General features: G+C 40.6%; 2 protein-coding genes across 2 annotated transcripts; both read right to left on the bottom strand.

Annotated features, from left to right (window-relative positions):
• Positions 1-297: 297 nt before the first annotated feature.
• Positions 298-2,844, bottom strand: LOC111456760 (protein DEHYDRATION-INDUCED 19 homolog 5-like). Its single transcript, XM_023098750.1, has 5 exons — positions 2,604-2,844; positions 2,268-2,410; positions 1,529-1,606; positions 1,247-1,446; positions 298-832 (listed from the first exon to the last, which is right to left on the bottom strand). Exons 1-5 carry the CDS (start codon positions 2,656-2,658, stop codon positions 736-738), a joined length of 573 nt encoding a protein of 190 aa, XP_022954518.1. The 5' UTR covers positions 2,659-2,844; the 3' UTR covers positions 298-735.
• Positions 2,845-11,706: 8,862 nt separating this feature from the next.
• Positions 11,707-15,556, bottom strand: LOC111456758 (protein NBR1 homolog). Its single transcript, XM_023098748.1, has 7 exons — positions 15,510-15,556; positions 15,235-15,297; positions 13,667-14,607; positions 13,209-13,566; positions 12,986-13,135; positions 12,110-12,901; positions 11,707-12,024 (listed from the first exon to the last, which is right to left on the bottom strand). Exons 2-7 carry the CDS (start codon positions 15,256-15,258, stop codon positions 11,926-11,928), a joined length of 2,364 nt encoding a protein of 787 aa, XP_022954516.1. The 5' UTR covers positions 15,259-15,297; positions 15,510-15,556; the 3' UTR covers positions 11,707-11,925.
• Positions 15,557-15,805: the final 249 nt, after the last annotated feature.

Genomic DNA, 15,805 nt, shown 5'->3' with positions numbered 1-15,805 from the left:
TTTTGTTGAACACATTAAAGTTTAATACTCATTTTATACTATACCATGATATAAATAGTATCGATCAACTTATATCGACAAGTAGCAGCAAGCAAAAATGAATATCAATCATAAGTGTATTGTCTATACAAAACTCTATCCGAAAGAATTTCAGCTATTCTTTTGGACGCTCGTTCAAGCTTGTTAAATGTGTGATGAATGAGTATGTTTGTGGGTTCTTCCACATTCTCCATATTTGAACTGCCAAATTACTTGATTTGCTACTCTGATGTTGTGATGCTCAAGAACAGTTCTTTCTAGGATTCAGTCGTCTTTTAAACAAAAGAACGTTTCAAAAGTAAACGTATAGCTTGTCTGTCTACCTTATTGATATATATACATTCCCAAATTTCTCAGCTACTTTACTAGCTAAAGGGCTAAGATTTCCATGGCTTTATGAGATCTAAATTTAGAAAACAGTTAATAGTTAAAGAAGATCGAGTTTTCTACCAAGTTCACTATGATAGATCTATATATATATATATATATATATATATATATATGTATATGTAAAACAGCAGCTTTTACCACATTGTATGAAGCGACAGTTGAACACAAACTTGTTCTGGCTTAACTGATATCTGAAATATTTCCTATCAAAATGAAGCACCAGTGGAAGAACACTATGCAGATGGATACAGCTTCCCCGGCAGCTGATTAGTGAGTGATGAATATCAACAGGCGATGGGAAAAGACCTAGAAAATGGTTGATGTGATCAATTGTTGTACAAAAGCTGCTCTCTGATTCAACTCTTCACTGTTCTTGTTTCTTTCCAGCAACTGTGACCTATTACTGCCCAACCCGAAAAGCAAATCGAAAAGAATACCCCATTAATATGCTGAGCTACACATCGCCAAAACATTGATACGGTATGCATTAAAGAAGACTGTAATATCGATCCAGTTTCGAGCCTTTTGATCGTGTAAAAGATTTAATTCGAAACCGAACTATGTTTCATCAGATGTTGCAAATATATTAGCTTAAGTTCATATCAGAAGGAAATTGTCCCATCAAATTTGTCAGGAATCTCGTTCTCTTTCTTTTACTTTACTTTTCTTGGATCCTTACAAACCACTATTGAAAAAAGTACACTTCAACCAGAAAAATGGCTTTTTCCCTCCAAGTTAATGATCACAGTAAACCTATCCATTAAAGTTGCAGGTTAAATTTTTAGCAGAAGACAAGGTTACCAGTGAAACTACTAACCTTTCGACACCAGTGGCGACCAAGGCATCGTTTACAGAACGGTCGTCTCGATCAATTGATTCAGTGTCTGAGACAGGAATTCTGCAGATAAACGGTAGAAGCGGATCAGGTGCAGATCCATTTTTACTCCCCCTGCTCTTTCTTGTCAGCTTCTTGGAATTAAATGCAGAAGAGACAGATCTCTCTGGTCTTCTCCTTCTCTGCTAAGATGGTAATATTATGTTCTAAGCAAATCCTCATAGTTACAGCCATGGAAGCAATGAGTTGAACAGCAGATAATACCTTTATGGAGCTTGAATGATGAGCTATAAAATGGCCAAGTGCATCTTTCCCCAGACTGGCTGCACATAGGGGACAAACCTGAGAGAAACCAATGTCAAAGTAGCCCCTTAATGAATCTAACTTCCACTTTATATCATTCTTGCTTTAGCTTTAGAGATTCTCATGAATGTCAAAATTTTTCATATTCATTCAAGTACATCGTTTCATTATGCATAACGTAACAGTCTAAGCCCACCGGTAATAGATATTGTCCTCTTTAGGCTTCCCCTCAAGGTTTTAAAACACGTATGATAGGGAGAAGTTTCCACACTCTTATAAGGAATGCTTCGTTCTCCTCTCCAATCGATGTGGGATCTCACATTCCACCTCCCTTGGAAGCCTCTTCGCTGACACACCGCTAGCAAATACCGTCCTTTTTGGATGTTCCCTTCAGGGATTCCCCTCAAGATTTTAAAACGCGTCTAGAGAGATTTTCACACTACTATAAGAATGCTTCGTTCTCCTTTCCAACCGATTGAAGATCCCTATAAGAGTGTGAAAGCCTCACCCTAGTCGACGCGTTTTAAAACCGTGAAGGAAATCCCAGAGAGGACAATATCTACTAGCGGTGGGTTTGGGTTTAGGAAGTTACACATGAGCACGCACAATATTATCTGTTCATAAGCAATTACTCATACGCTACAAGAAGTAATGATTGAATGAAGAAAAGAAAAAAGGGGTATTGAAAGCATGTAATTACTGCATTTCTGAAGTCAAAGCAGTGCTGTTCTTGCAAATGGCTGCAGAGTACTGGAAATTCGATATCAACATAACAGTAAGGGCATGAAAAGTAAGCTCCTGAATCATCTTCTCCATCCGAATCATCCAGAATTATATGGTTACCTATTCAAAACATCATCATACAAGCCATGAAATTCATATAAAAAGCAAAACCAGAACTCAGAATGCCACAATCTCCCCCAGATCTTCAATTTGCTTGCTAAATCAAGACTAGAAAACCCAATAGAGCTTAAAATGAAAGCAAAATGAAGAAACCCAGATGAGAAAATCACTCAAAAAGTTGAAAAGACAATACCAGAATGAAGCATGGCGGCTTGATGAACCCTTGAGGCCCAAAAATTGAACTCCATAGCTACTCGGCTTGAACAAATGGGTATCAATGGCTTTGGGAAGAAGATAGAAAGAGCGCAGCAGCAAGGAAAAATGAGTATCCTTGTCAACAGCTTGGGCCTGGTGGATGATTTGTGTGGCGCGGTGTCTCCTTCTTCATATACTCACCCAATTTTTTCCATAAGGCGAAAGCTTTCTGACACACAAAAGCTACTTATCTATTGAATGACAAGTGGGCTTTACCAAAGTTTCACCCTTTTCCCTCGTTAATTAATCGTTAAAGATCGATCATTTTTTTAGCTTTGAGATAGATTTTCGCACCGTTATAAGGAATGTTTCATTTCTTTTTTCAACTGATGTGGGATCTTACAATCCACCCTCCTTGGTGGCCTAGCATCTTCGCTAGTACACCATCCGGTGTCTGACTTTGACACCATTTGGAACAGCCCAAGCCCACCGCTAACAGATATTTGTCTATTTTAGCCCATTACTCATCGCCGTCAATCTTACGATTTTAAAACACGTATGTTAAGGAGAGGTTTCCGTTTCCTCTCCAACTAACGTGGAACCTCATCATTATGATTTCGTATTTATGCATTGATTGGCTTTCAGCCATGGGGGGATCTCATCTCACAGCCAAAAACGACACACTTTGGTGGGTCATTCTCACTTCAAAAATCAAATATTGTTTTCATTGCTGACTCACAAAAATAAAAGTGGGAGATTCTGTTTGTCTTATTCCATGTGTATGCATTTTTGTTCGTCCCATATGATAATGTTTGAAAAATCAAAGCTTTCTCCGTTGTGTTCTTGGGTGTTCTTCGGAAATGGATAAATGATATGTTCTGGGAACTTCGAACTATTAGCTCTGTCGTATAACGCGTTCGTGAAAATTGCATCGTTATGTTTGGACTATTAGAACTCTCAGCTACGTGGATAGTTCAATGTGCTCATCAATGAACGAATTGAACGTTAATCTGTTGAATTTGACATGAAATGTTCTTATTGGAAAAAAACGAGCACTACTAACATATCTACGCATTTCGTGTAGGTTAGAGGCTCAATTTCTTGCTTTCACGTTTGTTGTACTCAATGAATTTAAAGGAGAAAGCCTTAAACACCTGCCCAAAACATGTGTTTAACTCATCTATTCCTTAGCCCGACTTCTACCCCGATCCCGAACAATCATTTATAACGAATGCATGCAATCCATGCAATCTAATAACAACTATTAACAATCACGTGGAATGCTTCAAGCATTGAAGCTCAACTGAACCATGGCTTAAAGAGTCTAATCAGGCATGTCTGCATGTTCTAAAACTATGAGCCGATTCAAGGGATCCTACAATTCACACCAAGTATCGCATTTCACTACATTCTTCATCAATGCAAGAGTCGAGATATCTGTTGCCGAGAATCGTCGTGAATAATACGACAAGAATGCTTTGCCCCTCGACACCGAGACCAGGGCAAGGAGCAAACAAATTCGTTTGAGATCCTTAGCACGACTTCAGCTGGGTTAATATCCCGTTCGATAACCATTTAAGTTTCAAAAGAACTAAACTCATAAACGCTCCCCGATAAGTTTGTTTGATTTGTTAGCTACTTTTTTTAAACATATTCTGTCAGTTTGCAGCAGAAGCCATTGGAAGAGACCTTTACATAGACCAATAAAGGTTACATTTTTCACTTTGATCTGCAATTAGTATATTCACAAACTTTAATATTTAATAATAACATAAGAACCAAACATTTTACTGTCTGAATGAAAGAAAGACAGCGAAATTTCTTGTCTTGAGATCCACACATGAACAGAAAAGAATATGGGAGCTGTCAAGAAACTCATGGGCCATGTGTCAACTTCTTATTGGACAGACTGCTCTTAGTGGACTTAAAAAGTGACAATGACCTTCCATTTAGTCTCCCTAAACTTGTCTCAAATCTGCCCTTTGTGTTGTCTAACGTTGCCATGATTAAGTTAATGAAAAGGGAAATTTTTGGGATCTTTTATGGCTGAAAAGATGAGCTCTTGTATGTTCTGTTCGACTGTCCAAACCCATTTCTAGTAGATAGTATCTACTTTGGTACGTTATGGATCGCCGTCAATCTTACGGTTTTCATTTACTATGGAGAAGATCTAGCCCTACTTTGGTTAGTGCCTCGTATCGTCCGGTAACTAGCTCCGATACCATTTGTAACAGCCAAAACCTACTGTTAGCAAATATTGTCCGCTTTAGCTCATTATATATTGACGGTTTTAAAATGCGTCTACTATGGACAGGGTCTAGCCCTACTCCAATCAGTGCCTCGCACCGTCCGGTGACTGGCTCTGATACCATTTATAACAGCTTAAGCCCACCACTAGTAGATATTATTCGCTTTGGCCCGTTACGTATCACCGTCAGCCTTATAGTTTTAAAACGCATCTATTATGGAGAGAGTCGAGCCCTACTCTGACCAGCACCTCGCATCGTCTGGTGACTAGCTATGATACCATTTATAACAGCCCAAACCCACCAGTAGCAGATATTGTCCACTTTGGTCCATTACGTATTGTCGTCAGTCTTACCGTTTTAAAACACATCTACTATGGAGAGGGTCTAGCTCTATTCTGACCAGTGCCTCGCACCGTCTAGTAATTGGCTCTGATATCATTTGTAACAACCCAAGCTCACCGCTAGCAGATATTGTCCCTTTTGGCCCGTTATGTATAATGTCAACCTTACAATTTTAAAACGCGTCTACTATGGAGAGAGTATAACCCTACTCTGACTAGTGGCTCGCACCGTCCGGTGACTGGCTCTAATACCATTTATAACAACCAAAGCCTACCGCTAACATATATTTTCTACTTTGGCCCGTTACGTATCGCCGTCAACCTCACAGTTTTAAAATAAGTCTATAAGGGAGAGATTTTCACTCTTATAAGGAATATTTCGTTTCTCTCTTCAACCGATGTGGGATCTCGGAATACTACAAGTAAACGGACTAAACTTATAATTTTACTCGTAAATATTCTTGTCTTTTTAAGTATTGCCACGTACCCATGAAAAGTATCATTAAACTGTAGCCACAGTGCCTGTAGTTTGTAAAGTACCCCCACTTGAACTGTTCATGAGACAGACTTTTCTTAAACAGGGTGAGATTGGTCAATGGTTTCAGACAAAAGAACTATGTTTTGTTTTGTAACCTCACACACCTTGTCTCTCAGCTGATCATCTCTCTGAATAGCCTGAGCTTCTACAGTCAAATTATGGGACTTCTTTTTCAGATATCAAACTTGCAGGTACCTGATCGGATCCAGTTACATACATGGTTGAGTTTCATTACGAGCTATAAACACGAACATGTTCAACGTGTCGGTATGAACATTCGAACATCTAATCTCTTAGTCGATGAAATACGACTAAGATCTCACAATACCACATTGGTTGGGGAGGAGAACGAAACATACTTTATAAGGGTGTGGAAACATTTCCCTATCAGACACGTTTTAAAGTCTTGAGCAGTAGACATGAACCGTTACAAGGGCTAGCCTTCTTAGTTATTCATGTTGTGGCGGATTGCCATGTTAAGGATTTTTCATCGTATCATATTCGTGTGGTGTTTCGAAACTCGGCCCGAGTCTACCTCTAGACGTCATGAAAGAGAGAAAAAACAAAACTAGCTTCAAATGAGACTCCTTTTAGCTTGATCGGATTGTTCCGTCAAAATCACTAAGAACTAGCACTAAACTAAGAAAGGGGTTCAAACTTCTAACCTTTTGGTCGAGAGTATAAGCTTTGATCGGTCGACGAGAACTTCGAGTACCAATACAACCATCAACGGTTAACATATCTACACATTTCGTGTAGGTCAGAGGCTCAAATTCTTGCTTATCAAACTCAATAAAGGAGAAAGCCTTAAACACACGCCCAAAACATGTGTTAAACTCACCTGTCTCTAAGCTCGACTTCTACCTCGATCCCGAACAATCATTTTGAGCAACTATTGACATAAATTCCCTTCATGTGGAATTCTCCGAAGCTCAACTGAACCATGGGGTTAAAGAGTCGGGTGAAGATAAACAAATATTCAAATCACGAACGGTTCAAACGACTAACCTTTTGATCGAGAATATAAGCTTTAATCGATCGAACCCTATTGGATTAAGAACAAGAAGAAACTTTTATTACATCAATCAGCTGCAGATGCAGAGAAATTACACTCAATACAGTAAGATATATATCTGATATAAAAGAAAGAACACTTGCAAATCACATAGCTATATATATATATATATATCTATATATATATAGATTGAATCGGACCAGGATGCTGGATTCCCCTTGCAAAGGATGAGATCCTCTTCCTACTAGCTTATAACACTTAGCTTACAAGAACATCGTCTAAGCTTTCCAACCTCAAAAACACAGCTACCCATTTCAAAAGACTGCAAGAAAACCCTGTTTGAATTCTCCATAGCAGCAATGAACAAGGGCATTGCCTTCGTCGCCGAGCCAAAACGGACAATATTTGTTAACGGTGATGTTGCAGCCATGCTCTAAGAAGGAGAGAACCAGAAGCGTTGATATTATATGAAGCTGCCATGGGAAGAAGCACAGAGTGGAGGCTCTGAGATCTTTATATTCCCGCATGCATGTTTCCCTTTAGTGCACAGTGGAAGGGCACGTTTTCACAGGCAAAGCATGATGCCTCAAAGCTGGGGTTTCTGTTAAAGATGACCCTTCAAAAAAGGGTCTTTATCTATGGAGTTTAAATGTTTTGGTCCTCTTTCTTTGCCCTTTTGGTCGGTTGTGCCAATGTTTGTAGGGCTCTCCTTTCACATGTTCTGGCATGTAGGCCGACTCTTTTCTGCTTTTTTTCTTGCAAGTTAGCTGCTAATGTTCTATGTATTTAACTGATCATAGATAGTAACCTATGCTTTAAAACATGGACAAAGGTTTAATGATATCATTTTCATATGTTTCTTTGTCCATATTAGAAGCTGATTTCGTGGGGGTTTGAGTTATTGAGACAGTGGGAATGCTAGAAGACAACAGGGGAATCTGCATCAGTTTCAAAGGAGCCCCGTTAACGTTATTTGTAATGGATAGCTGATATTAACTCTCTTCCTGTCTTGAGCACTCTCGTTTAAGCCTAAAACCGCTAAAGAATTGTGAGATCTTATATCGATGGGAGAGGGGAATGAAGTATTCCTTATAAGGGTGGGGAAACCTCTTCCTAACAGACGCTTTTAAAACTGTGAGGCTGATGGCGATACGTAACGAGCCAAAGCAGACAATATCTGTTAGCCGTGGGTTTGAGCTGTTACAAATGGTATCAGAGCCAGACACTGAGAGGTGTGCTAGTGAGAACACTGAGCCCCCAATGGGGGATTATGAGATCCCATATGAGTTGGGGAGGGGAACACAACATTCTTTACAAGGCTGTGGAAACCTCTTCCTAGTAGATGTGTTTTAAAACCGTGAGGTTGAAGGTAATATGTAACGGGCTAAAACGGACAATATCTGCTAGCAGTGGGTTTGAGCTGTTACAAATGGTATCAGAGCTAGATGTCGAGTGGTGTGCTAGTGGGGACACTGAGCCCCCAAGGAAGGGTGGATTGTGAGATCCCATATTGGTTTGAGAGGGGAACAACGCATTCTTTATAAGGATGTGAAAACCTCTTCCTAACTAATACGTTTTAAAACCGTGAGGTTGATGGCGATACGTAACGGGCCAAAACGAACACTATATGCTAGCGGTGGGCTTGGGCTGTTATAAATGGTATCAGAGCCAGACAGCGAATGGTGTGCTAGGACACTAGCCTCCCAAGAAGGGTGGATTGTGAGATCTCATATCGGTCGGAGAGGGAAACAAACATTCCTTATAAGGGTGTAGAAGCCTCTTCCTAATAGACGCATTCTAAAACCGTGAGTCTGACGATGATACATAACGGGTCAAAACGGACAGTATCTGCTAGCGGTGGATTTGGGTGGTTACAAATGGAATCAGAGTCAATACACCGAGCGGTGTGCCAGTGAAGATACTAGGCCCTCAAGGGAGGTGGGATTGTGAGATCACATATCAGTTGGAGAGGGGAACAAAACATTCCTTATAAGGGTGTGGAAACCTCTCCTTAGAAGACGCGTTTTAAAAACCTTGAGAGGAAACTCGAAAGAAAAAGATCAAGGAAGACAATATCTACTAGCGGTGGGCTTGGGCTGTTACACCAGCACGGTCACGACCCTAAGAATTTTAGAAATGGGGAGAATGATGAGTGTGTATGTACTCTAGTTCAACAAGGATCCAAGGCAACCAAAACAAAAATGGTAAAGGTGCAATTATTAGATGTGTATGGACCTCAGCAATTGTCAAAATGTCAGCACATATAAGCTCTTGCAAGCAGGACCTTAGAATTTGAAAACCAGCTTGCACAGTTGGTGGACCAACCTACAAAGGAGAAAATGGCAATAGGAAGTCAGAAAAGAAAAAGAGTGGGGAATTGAAAGATTAAGATTGTATGCTTCACCTCGTTACGTATCGTCGTCAGCCGCACGGTTTTAAAACACATTTATTAGGGAAAGGTTTCTACACGTTTACAAGAAATGTTTCATTCTCCTAGCTGGTACACTGTCCGGTGTCTAGCTTTGATACCATTTGTAACAATCCAATCCCAGTACCACTAGATATTGTCTGTTTTGACCTGTTACGTATCATCGTCTGCCTCGCGGGTTTAAAATTAGGGAGAGGTTTCTATACACTTTTATAAGAAATGTTTCATTCTCCTCTCCAATCGATGTGGATCTCACAATCCACCCTCCTTAGAGGCCCAATGTACTCACTGGCACACCCCTCGGTGTCTAGCTCTGATATCATTTGTAACTGTCCAATCCCACCACTAGTAGATATTGTCCGCTACGGCCCATTATGTATCGCCGTCATTATGTATCGCCGTCAGCCTCACGGTTTTAAAACATGTCTGTTAGGAAGAGGTTTCCACACCCTTATAAGAAATGCTTTATTCCCCTCTCCGACCAATATGGGATCTCACAATCCACCCCCTTGGGAGCCCAACGTACTCACTGGCACACCACTAAGTGTCTGGCTCTGATACCATTTGTAAAAGTCCAAGCCCACCCCTCGCAGATATTGTCCATTTTGGCCGTATTCTAGGAAGAGGTTTCCACCCTCTTATAAGGAATGTTTTGTTCCCCTCTCTAACCGATATGGGATCTCACAATCCACCCCCTTGGGGGCTCAGCGTCCTTGCTGACACACCGCCTAGTGTCTGGCTTTGATACCATTTGTAACCGTCCAATTCCACTACTAGTAGATATTGTCCACTTCAGCCTATTACGTATCACCGTCAGTCTCACGGTTTTAAGATGCGTCTATTAAAAAGAAGTTTCTGCACCTTTATAAGAAATGTTCCATTTTCCTCTCCGACCAACGTGGGATCTGTTATACAATTGTTATACCTAATGGAATCAAGCAGACAAAGCAGCCTTTGTAGCAGCAGCTAAGCTTTCCACTTCATCTGCAAACCGCCAAATACATAATTGCATGAAATTAATAACCTTCTAAAGTAAGTATGACAGACCAAAACAAATACCAGCTTGTCTTCTTCCTCTGTTATCTCTTGAATATGATGAAAAATGAAACTAATGAATAATAAGAGCCAGGTGTTAATAACAAGGAACAAATATTGGAGCAATGGGTATCATCAACAAACCTCGATAGATATCTAATTTTGACAGTTTTTGAGGCAGTGGTTTACATAAAGAGGTGTTACCAGTCCTTGGTGGTCCATGTAATACAACAATCCTTTGAACGCGTAAAAAGACGAGAATATTTGTTAACCTATACTTCCTAGCAGGGTCCTTCCCTAAGCTGAACAAGCAATGCACAAATAATGTGACATCCCACATCAATGGTGTGATAATGAGGACGTTGAGCTTCGAAGGAGGTGGACACTGAGTGGTATGCCAACGAGGATGTTGACCCTCAAAAGGGGTGGACACCGAGCGGTGTGCCAACGAGAATGCTAGGTTCACTAGGCTTTGAAGGGGGTGGATAATGAGATCTCACATTGGTTGGAGAGAAGAACGAGTGCTAGCGAGGACGTTGAGCTGCAATGAGGGTGGATTGTGAGATCCCGCATCGGTTGGAGAGGGGAACAGAGCATTCTTTAGAAGGGTGTTTCCTCGGGCCAGGAGATTGGCTCTCGAGGGTGGAGCTTGACTGCAAAACCCACCCGTCGAGCAGGGACAAAAGTCAGCCTTAGTGATCCGACAATGACGAGTGGAAGGGTAATCTTCTCAAAGAGCTCACATCAACGGGAATGACACCTCAATGTTAGCTCTTAGCCATCTGGGGCTGTAGTATGTTCCAAGGGTTGGGTTGTTCGCTCATTAAAACGGTACGTGAGCTGGGTTTAGAACGTCGTGAGACAATAGGGTTTCGGGAGAGAGAGGATGATAAATGAAGAACAAAGCTTTTGTCATTTCCAAGATGGAAGAAAAAATGCGGTCATTTGTGCAACAAAAACAGCTATAACGAAGAACAAATTTCTATTAGAACCAGTTATCAATTTTGTATTTATTTGTTTGGGTTAAATAATGGTGGCTGATTATGGTCCACAGTCCAAGTACGCAAGATGGAACGTGGCCCATTCCATTCCTCAATTCATGAAGAACAAACCAGAGATTGAAGACGGCGATCGTTACCTCGAAATCCTCAAGGCGGTGGCGCAGGCCTGGCAGAGCCACACCGGCAGTTCAAAACCGGCAACTGAATTCGCCGCCCATCGCCGGAATTGCAGAAACAATCCATCTCGGTTCAAGAACGAGGCGGTGCGGAAGCGGCGACCTGCGATGGAACTTCGCGCAGTCGCTGTGGGACTCGTATGAGATCGTGACGGTGTCGAAGAGGCTGGAGAGGTGGCTGGTGCTCGACGGCGACGGCGGGAGATTCAATTTGAACTAGCTGACCCTGAGGAACAGATGAGTTCGATTTCTTATCATTTCGAGTGATTGGGAGAGGTAATGCGTTTTGATTTCGAGTAATCAAAGAAATTTATGGCCGGTTTCAAGGTTTCTTTTACTTGATAATTTCTCTGCTACAAAAACGGCTCAAATTTCTGAGCAACTACGACACGAAGATGAACAAAAACAGAAAAAGGCCCAAGAACAACCATAGAAATAAGCATAAAAACAATCCTGTTCCTAACAAAATCACTACCCCTCTTATTTATCATCCATATTTACATCCTGATCCATAGTTATGAGAGCGTTGTTCTTCAACTAAGCATTGTTCTTCATCAAAAGTTCCATCACTACTCGCTTCAAGCTGCCATTGTTCTTCATCAGGAGTTTTCTGTTCATTTCCTTATCCTTGAATCCCTGTAAACACCAGATCCACACCATCATAAACCAACACCCAAGAAATCAAGGATTAGCAACTTCATTAAAACGACTCACGACCAACCATTTTATCCAACTCCTGAATCATCGGATACCATTCAGGAATCTCACAGAGTTCATCCACTGACTTCTCCAGATTGTACCCATTCCTCTTCAGTACTTCCTTGTTCAGATAGATATGTTTGAATCCCATTTCACAGAGTGCCTTAAGTAGAGGTCCTTGGATATGATGATCAAAACTGATATCTTCAGATAATGCTGGAGAATGTGAAGCCATGGGGGATGGTCTTGGAGATAGGTTTGCAGCAGGTGGAATTAGTTCAGAAGAATCAATATGAGGGTATGACACAGAGGGAGCCTTGGTTGTTGAACTAGCTCGAACTCCATGGTAATCAACAGTTGGATAAGAGACCAAATTAGCAGGAATCTTGCTAGCTAGCAACTTGTCGATCTCCTGTTCGTCCTGTTGTTGCTCGATTGCATTTTCAGGCAGATTATGACAGGGTTTTACTGGTTTGGCAATGGGGATGGAATCACGAGGAGGGAAAAACTTATCAGAAAGTAGAGTACCCAAATTCTTGTTTAGATCTTGGCCATTAGCAGAACTCTTGCGAACTAGCAACTCGTCGATCATATCATGTTGTTGCTCGATCACAGTTTTAGGCAGATTATGACAAGGTTTTACTGGTTTGGCAATGGGGATGGAATCACGAGGAGGGAAAAGCTTATCAGAAAGTAGAGTATCCAAATCCTTGTTTAGATCTTCTTGGCCATTTGAGTCTACAACTTTAGGGGGCAAATTTAAGTCCAAAGCTTGGAGATTATCAGAATGTGGCCTCTTAAGAGCTGCATCAACCTTCATGAACGAACAACGTAAATTGAGTCTACGTAAGTGCGTATATACAGAACTAGAAAAACTGAGATATGCATACAAGCATACCTGTATGAGAAGCCAAACGCGATACCCGAATTCCTGGCCAGATGGAGATACTACCTTCCAGTATGAGAGGTACCGACCAGATAATGGAGGGGAAGTAAAGTCAACTTCAATATCAATTTGATGTCCCGGAGGAAGTCCACCAGCAGGTACCTAACATGAACGAGGATGTGAGAAAAAGCTTAGAAAATGAAGAGAAGAAGAATATACAGTCACCGTTTTCTACCTGTATCTCAAATGATGTTGAATCACTTAACTTGTCTCCTTCATCCCACACTAGCTGTGTACCACGGGGCCAATTCGAACTCCCGAGGTTATGCAACTGCCATTTCTTGGTAAACAGCGTAGATGGGGCGATCACAGAATCATCCATATCAGCTAAAAATTTGGTCTGCTTTCCAGAACTTTTCAGTGTATCGATTGTTCGGGGGCCAGGAAATGGATGCTGCTGCTGCTGCATAAGAACAGGATTGAATGCTTTCATTCTTGGATACTGACAAGAGACGGGACGATCGATCCTAACGTATTCAGCCACATTGCTCACTTTAGCAAAGCAGATGCTACATAGATCAAAATTATCTTTCCTGTAGAGAAAGTGCAAACAAGTTGGTAAATAAGAACACAAGACAACAATGGGGGCAAAAAGTAGATTAGTTGGGGGATGAGTTTGTGTTCTATTCTTACACTTGGGACTTGAACCGTGGACCGGTGATTGGATGAGCTCCACAGCCATCACAAATAATACCTTTATGGAACATACTTCCCATTGATTCAATGCTGCTGCCACTGCTGTAATTCATTGGACCTCCAGGGAAGACTTTTCCCATAGTTTGGAAGTAACCACTATGGCTAATTGGTCCAGAAACCATGGGTAATCCTCTCATAGGCCTCTCCTTCATAAGATTATCATTCAGATAACCTGCTGCTGGTGAATGATATGGGTAATTGTGCATCGACGTAGGACCGTTCATACGCATTCTACGAAGGGGATCATGAAATGCATCAAAGGAACAGCTCCTGCAATGGGCAGTAGTATCTGATTTCCAAATAGGATCACGAGGAAGGGCATTATGATCAACTGAAGCAGTTGCATCTAAACCAGGAGGAGCATCAGAACTCTCAGTGGCCACAACTGTCTCGGGAACGTATGAGGGCTGCGAATCTGAGTTCAGGTGCGCGTCTTTCAACTGAAGAATGGTTTGAACAAGCTCATCAAGTGCAGGGCCAGTAACTAAGGCTTTTGAAGCGATGTTGAGCAACTGTGAACAAATCTCCGGTAAGGGCTCTGGCAGAGATTTCACAACCTCAGAAATATCAGTACAAATATCTTGAAACGAACGCAATGGCGTGGTTGAGCTTCCATCGGATCTATCATGGGATTGGTTAGGATGAACATCAATTCTCAGAAACCTCAGCTGTTGCCTCATCATGTCATGTAGATCATCATCATTGAACAAGGTCACTGTATCACCATCTTCATCAATGTAAGTCAGTGTAAAATCAGTATCAGAGGAGAAATTGAAGAGACTAAGTACTTTTGCTCTTAATCCATTGATGTCAAGATCCAGCTTATTGTTTTCGAGGATTCTAACACTGAGACGCCTTAGCATCACTCCATATTTAACCTGTGTGAAAAATATGTCAGGGGAAGAAGTCTTGAAAAATAGGTAATGAGTTCCGATTAGATAACTCTTCTATAGAGTTCATTAATATCTGAGCTCATTAGTTTACCCCGATCTATCTGAATGATCGGTCTCAACTCGAGAGGAAGAACATGTAATAGACATAAAACCATCTATTCGGTTTCTATATTTGTTCAAATAAATTGCTTAGCTAATTCCAATAATTCCAAAAATCTCATTCATTACGTCCCTCTTCGCCTAATTCTTTCCATATTCTTGAACAACTTGGATTTGGGCCTTTTTTTTTTTCAGCACTAGATACAAAAATGAAAATAATTGGCAAAGTTGGATTCAATTGTCAACTACTCCTATCGTAAATAGGACTATAGAGTCAAGCCATAGCACATAGTTTCCTTAGTTTTGTCATAAAACACAGAATTAAAAAGGTAAAAGTAATAACATAATCCAACTAATGAATCGATTGTGAACAATTTTGTAGCACACAGGAAGCAGAAACTCATAGTGATCACGAACAAACAAAAAACCAGTGGAAAATCGTTTGCCCTTAATAATAAACATGAAGGCAAAACACAACGAAAAATGAAACTATACAAAGACGAGAATTCCAACCTTAATCACAAGAATAGACTCCATGGCTTCAGAAGAGAACGATAGTCGAGAAGAAGATGAGAGCTGAAGGAGAAACAACGACGAATATAAATACAAAGAATACTGAAACCGACTACGCGATTAAGTTGGGAGAAGAGAAATCCAAAGATTTGGTTCTGATTTTATAAACAGGTAGTTAGAGAAATCACTCAAAAAAAATTATAAACAGATATTCGGAGAAAATCACGATTTTACTGATTTTATGAACAGTTTCGATTGGAGAGGATGACTCCAACCTATCCATACGCCGCCGGAATGATCGATTAACAACTCAAATCTCGGAATGATCGATACTCAAATCTATCCATGATCGACGCCGAAATTATCATGCTGAATCCCTCTCGCTGATCGACGCCGAAATTATCATGCTGAATCCTCTCAAAATTAAATTCTCTTTCACAGAGAACTTGCTTTAATATAAATTAATACATTTATTATTTTTTTTAATAGTACTCTCCAATTTAAGAAGAAAAAAAAAAAAAAAAAAAAAAAAAAAAAAAAAAAAAAAAAAAAAAAAAAAAAAAAAAAAAAA

Source organism: Cucurbita moschata, unplaced genomic scaffold (genome assembly GCF_002738365.1).
Source record: "Cucurbita moschata cultivar Rifu unplaced genomic scaffold, Cmos_1.0 Cmo_Scf00019, whole genome shotgun sequence".
Classification (NCBI taxonomy): domain Eukaryota; kingdom Viridiplantae; phylum Streptophyta; class Magnoliopsida; order Cucurbitales; family Cucurbitaceae; genus Cucurbita; species Cucurbita moschata.
This window is presented reverse-complemented; position numbering and strand designations above follow the sequence as displayed.

What these genes read in the sequence shown, in the direction of transcription:
- LOC111456758 (XM_023098748.1), bottom strand. Translation starts at nt 15,258, where the DNA reads ATGGAGTCTATTCTTGTGATTAAG. An exon ending in GCGTTTGGCTTCTCATACAG is followed by an intron (nt 12,902 to 12,985) that starts GTATGCTTGTAT and finishes TCGTTCATGAAG; the next exon opens with GTTGATGCAGCTCTTAAGAG. An exon ending in TTCAGGAGTTGGATAAAATG is followed by an intron (nt 12,025 to 12,109) that starts GTTGGTCGTGAG and finishes TGGTGTTTACAG; the next exon opens with GGATTCAAGGATAAGGAAAT.
- LOC111456760 (XM_023098750.1), bottom strand. Translation starts at nt 2,658, where the DNA reads ATGGAGTTCAATTTTTGGGCCTCAAGGGTTCATCAAGCCGCCATGCTT. An exon ending in ATCATTCAAGCTCCATAAAG is followed by an intron (nt 1,447 to 1,528) that starts GTATTATCTGCT and finishes CCATCTTAGCAG; the next exon opens with AGAAGGAGAAGACCAGAGAG. An exon ending in GTCGCCACTGGTGTCGAAAG is followed by an intron (nt 833 to 1,246) that starts GTTAGTAGTTTC and finishes CGGGTTGGGCAG; the next exon opens with TAATAGGTCACAGTTGCTGG.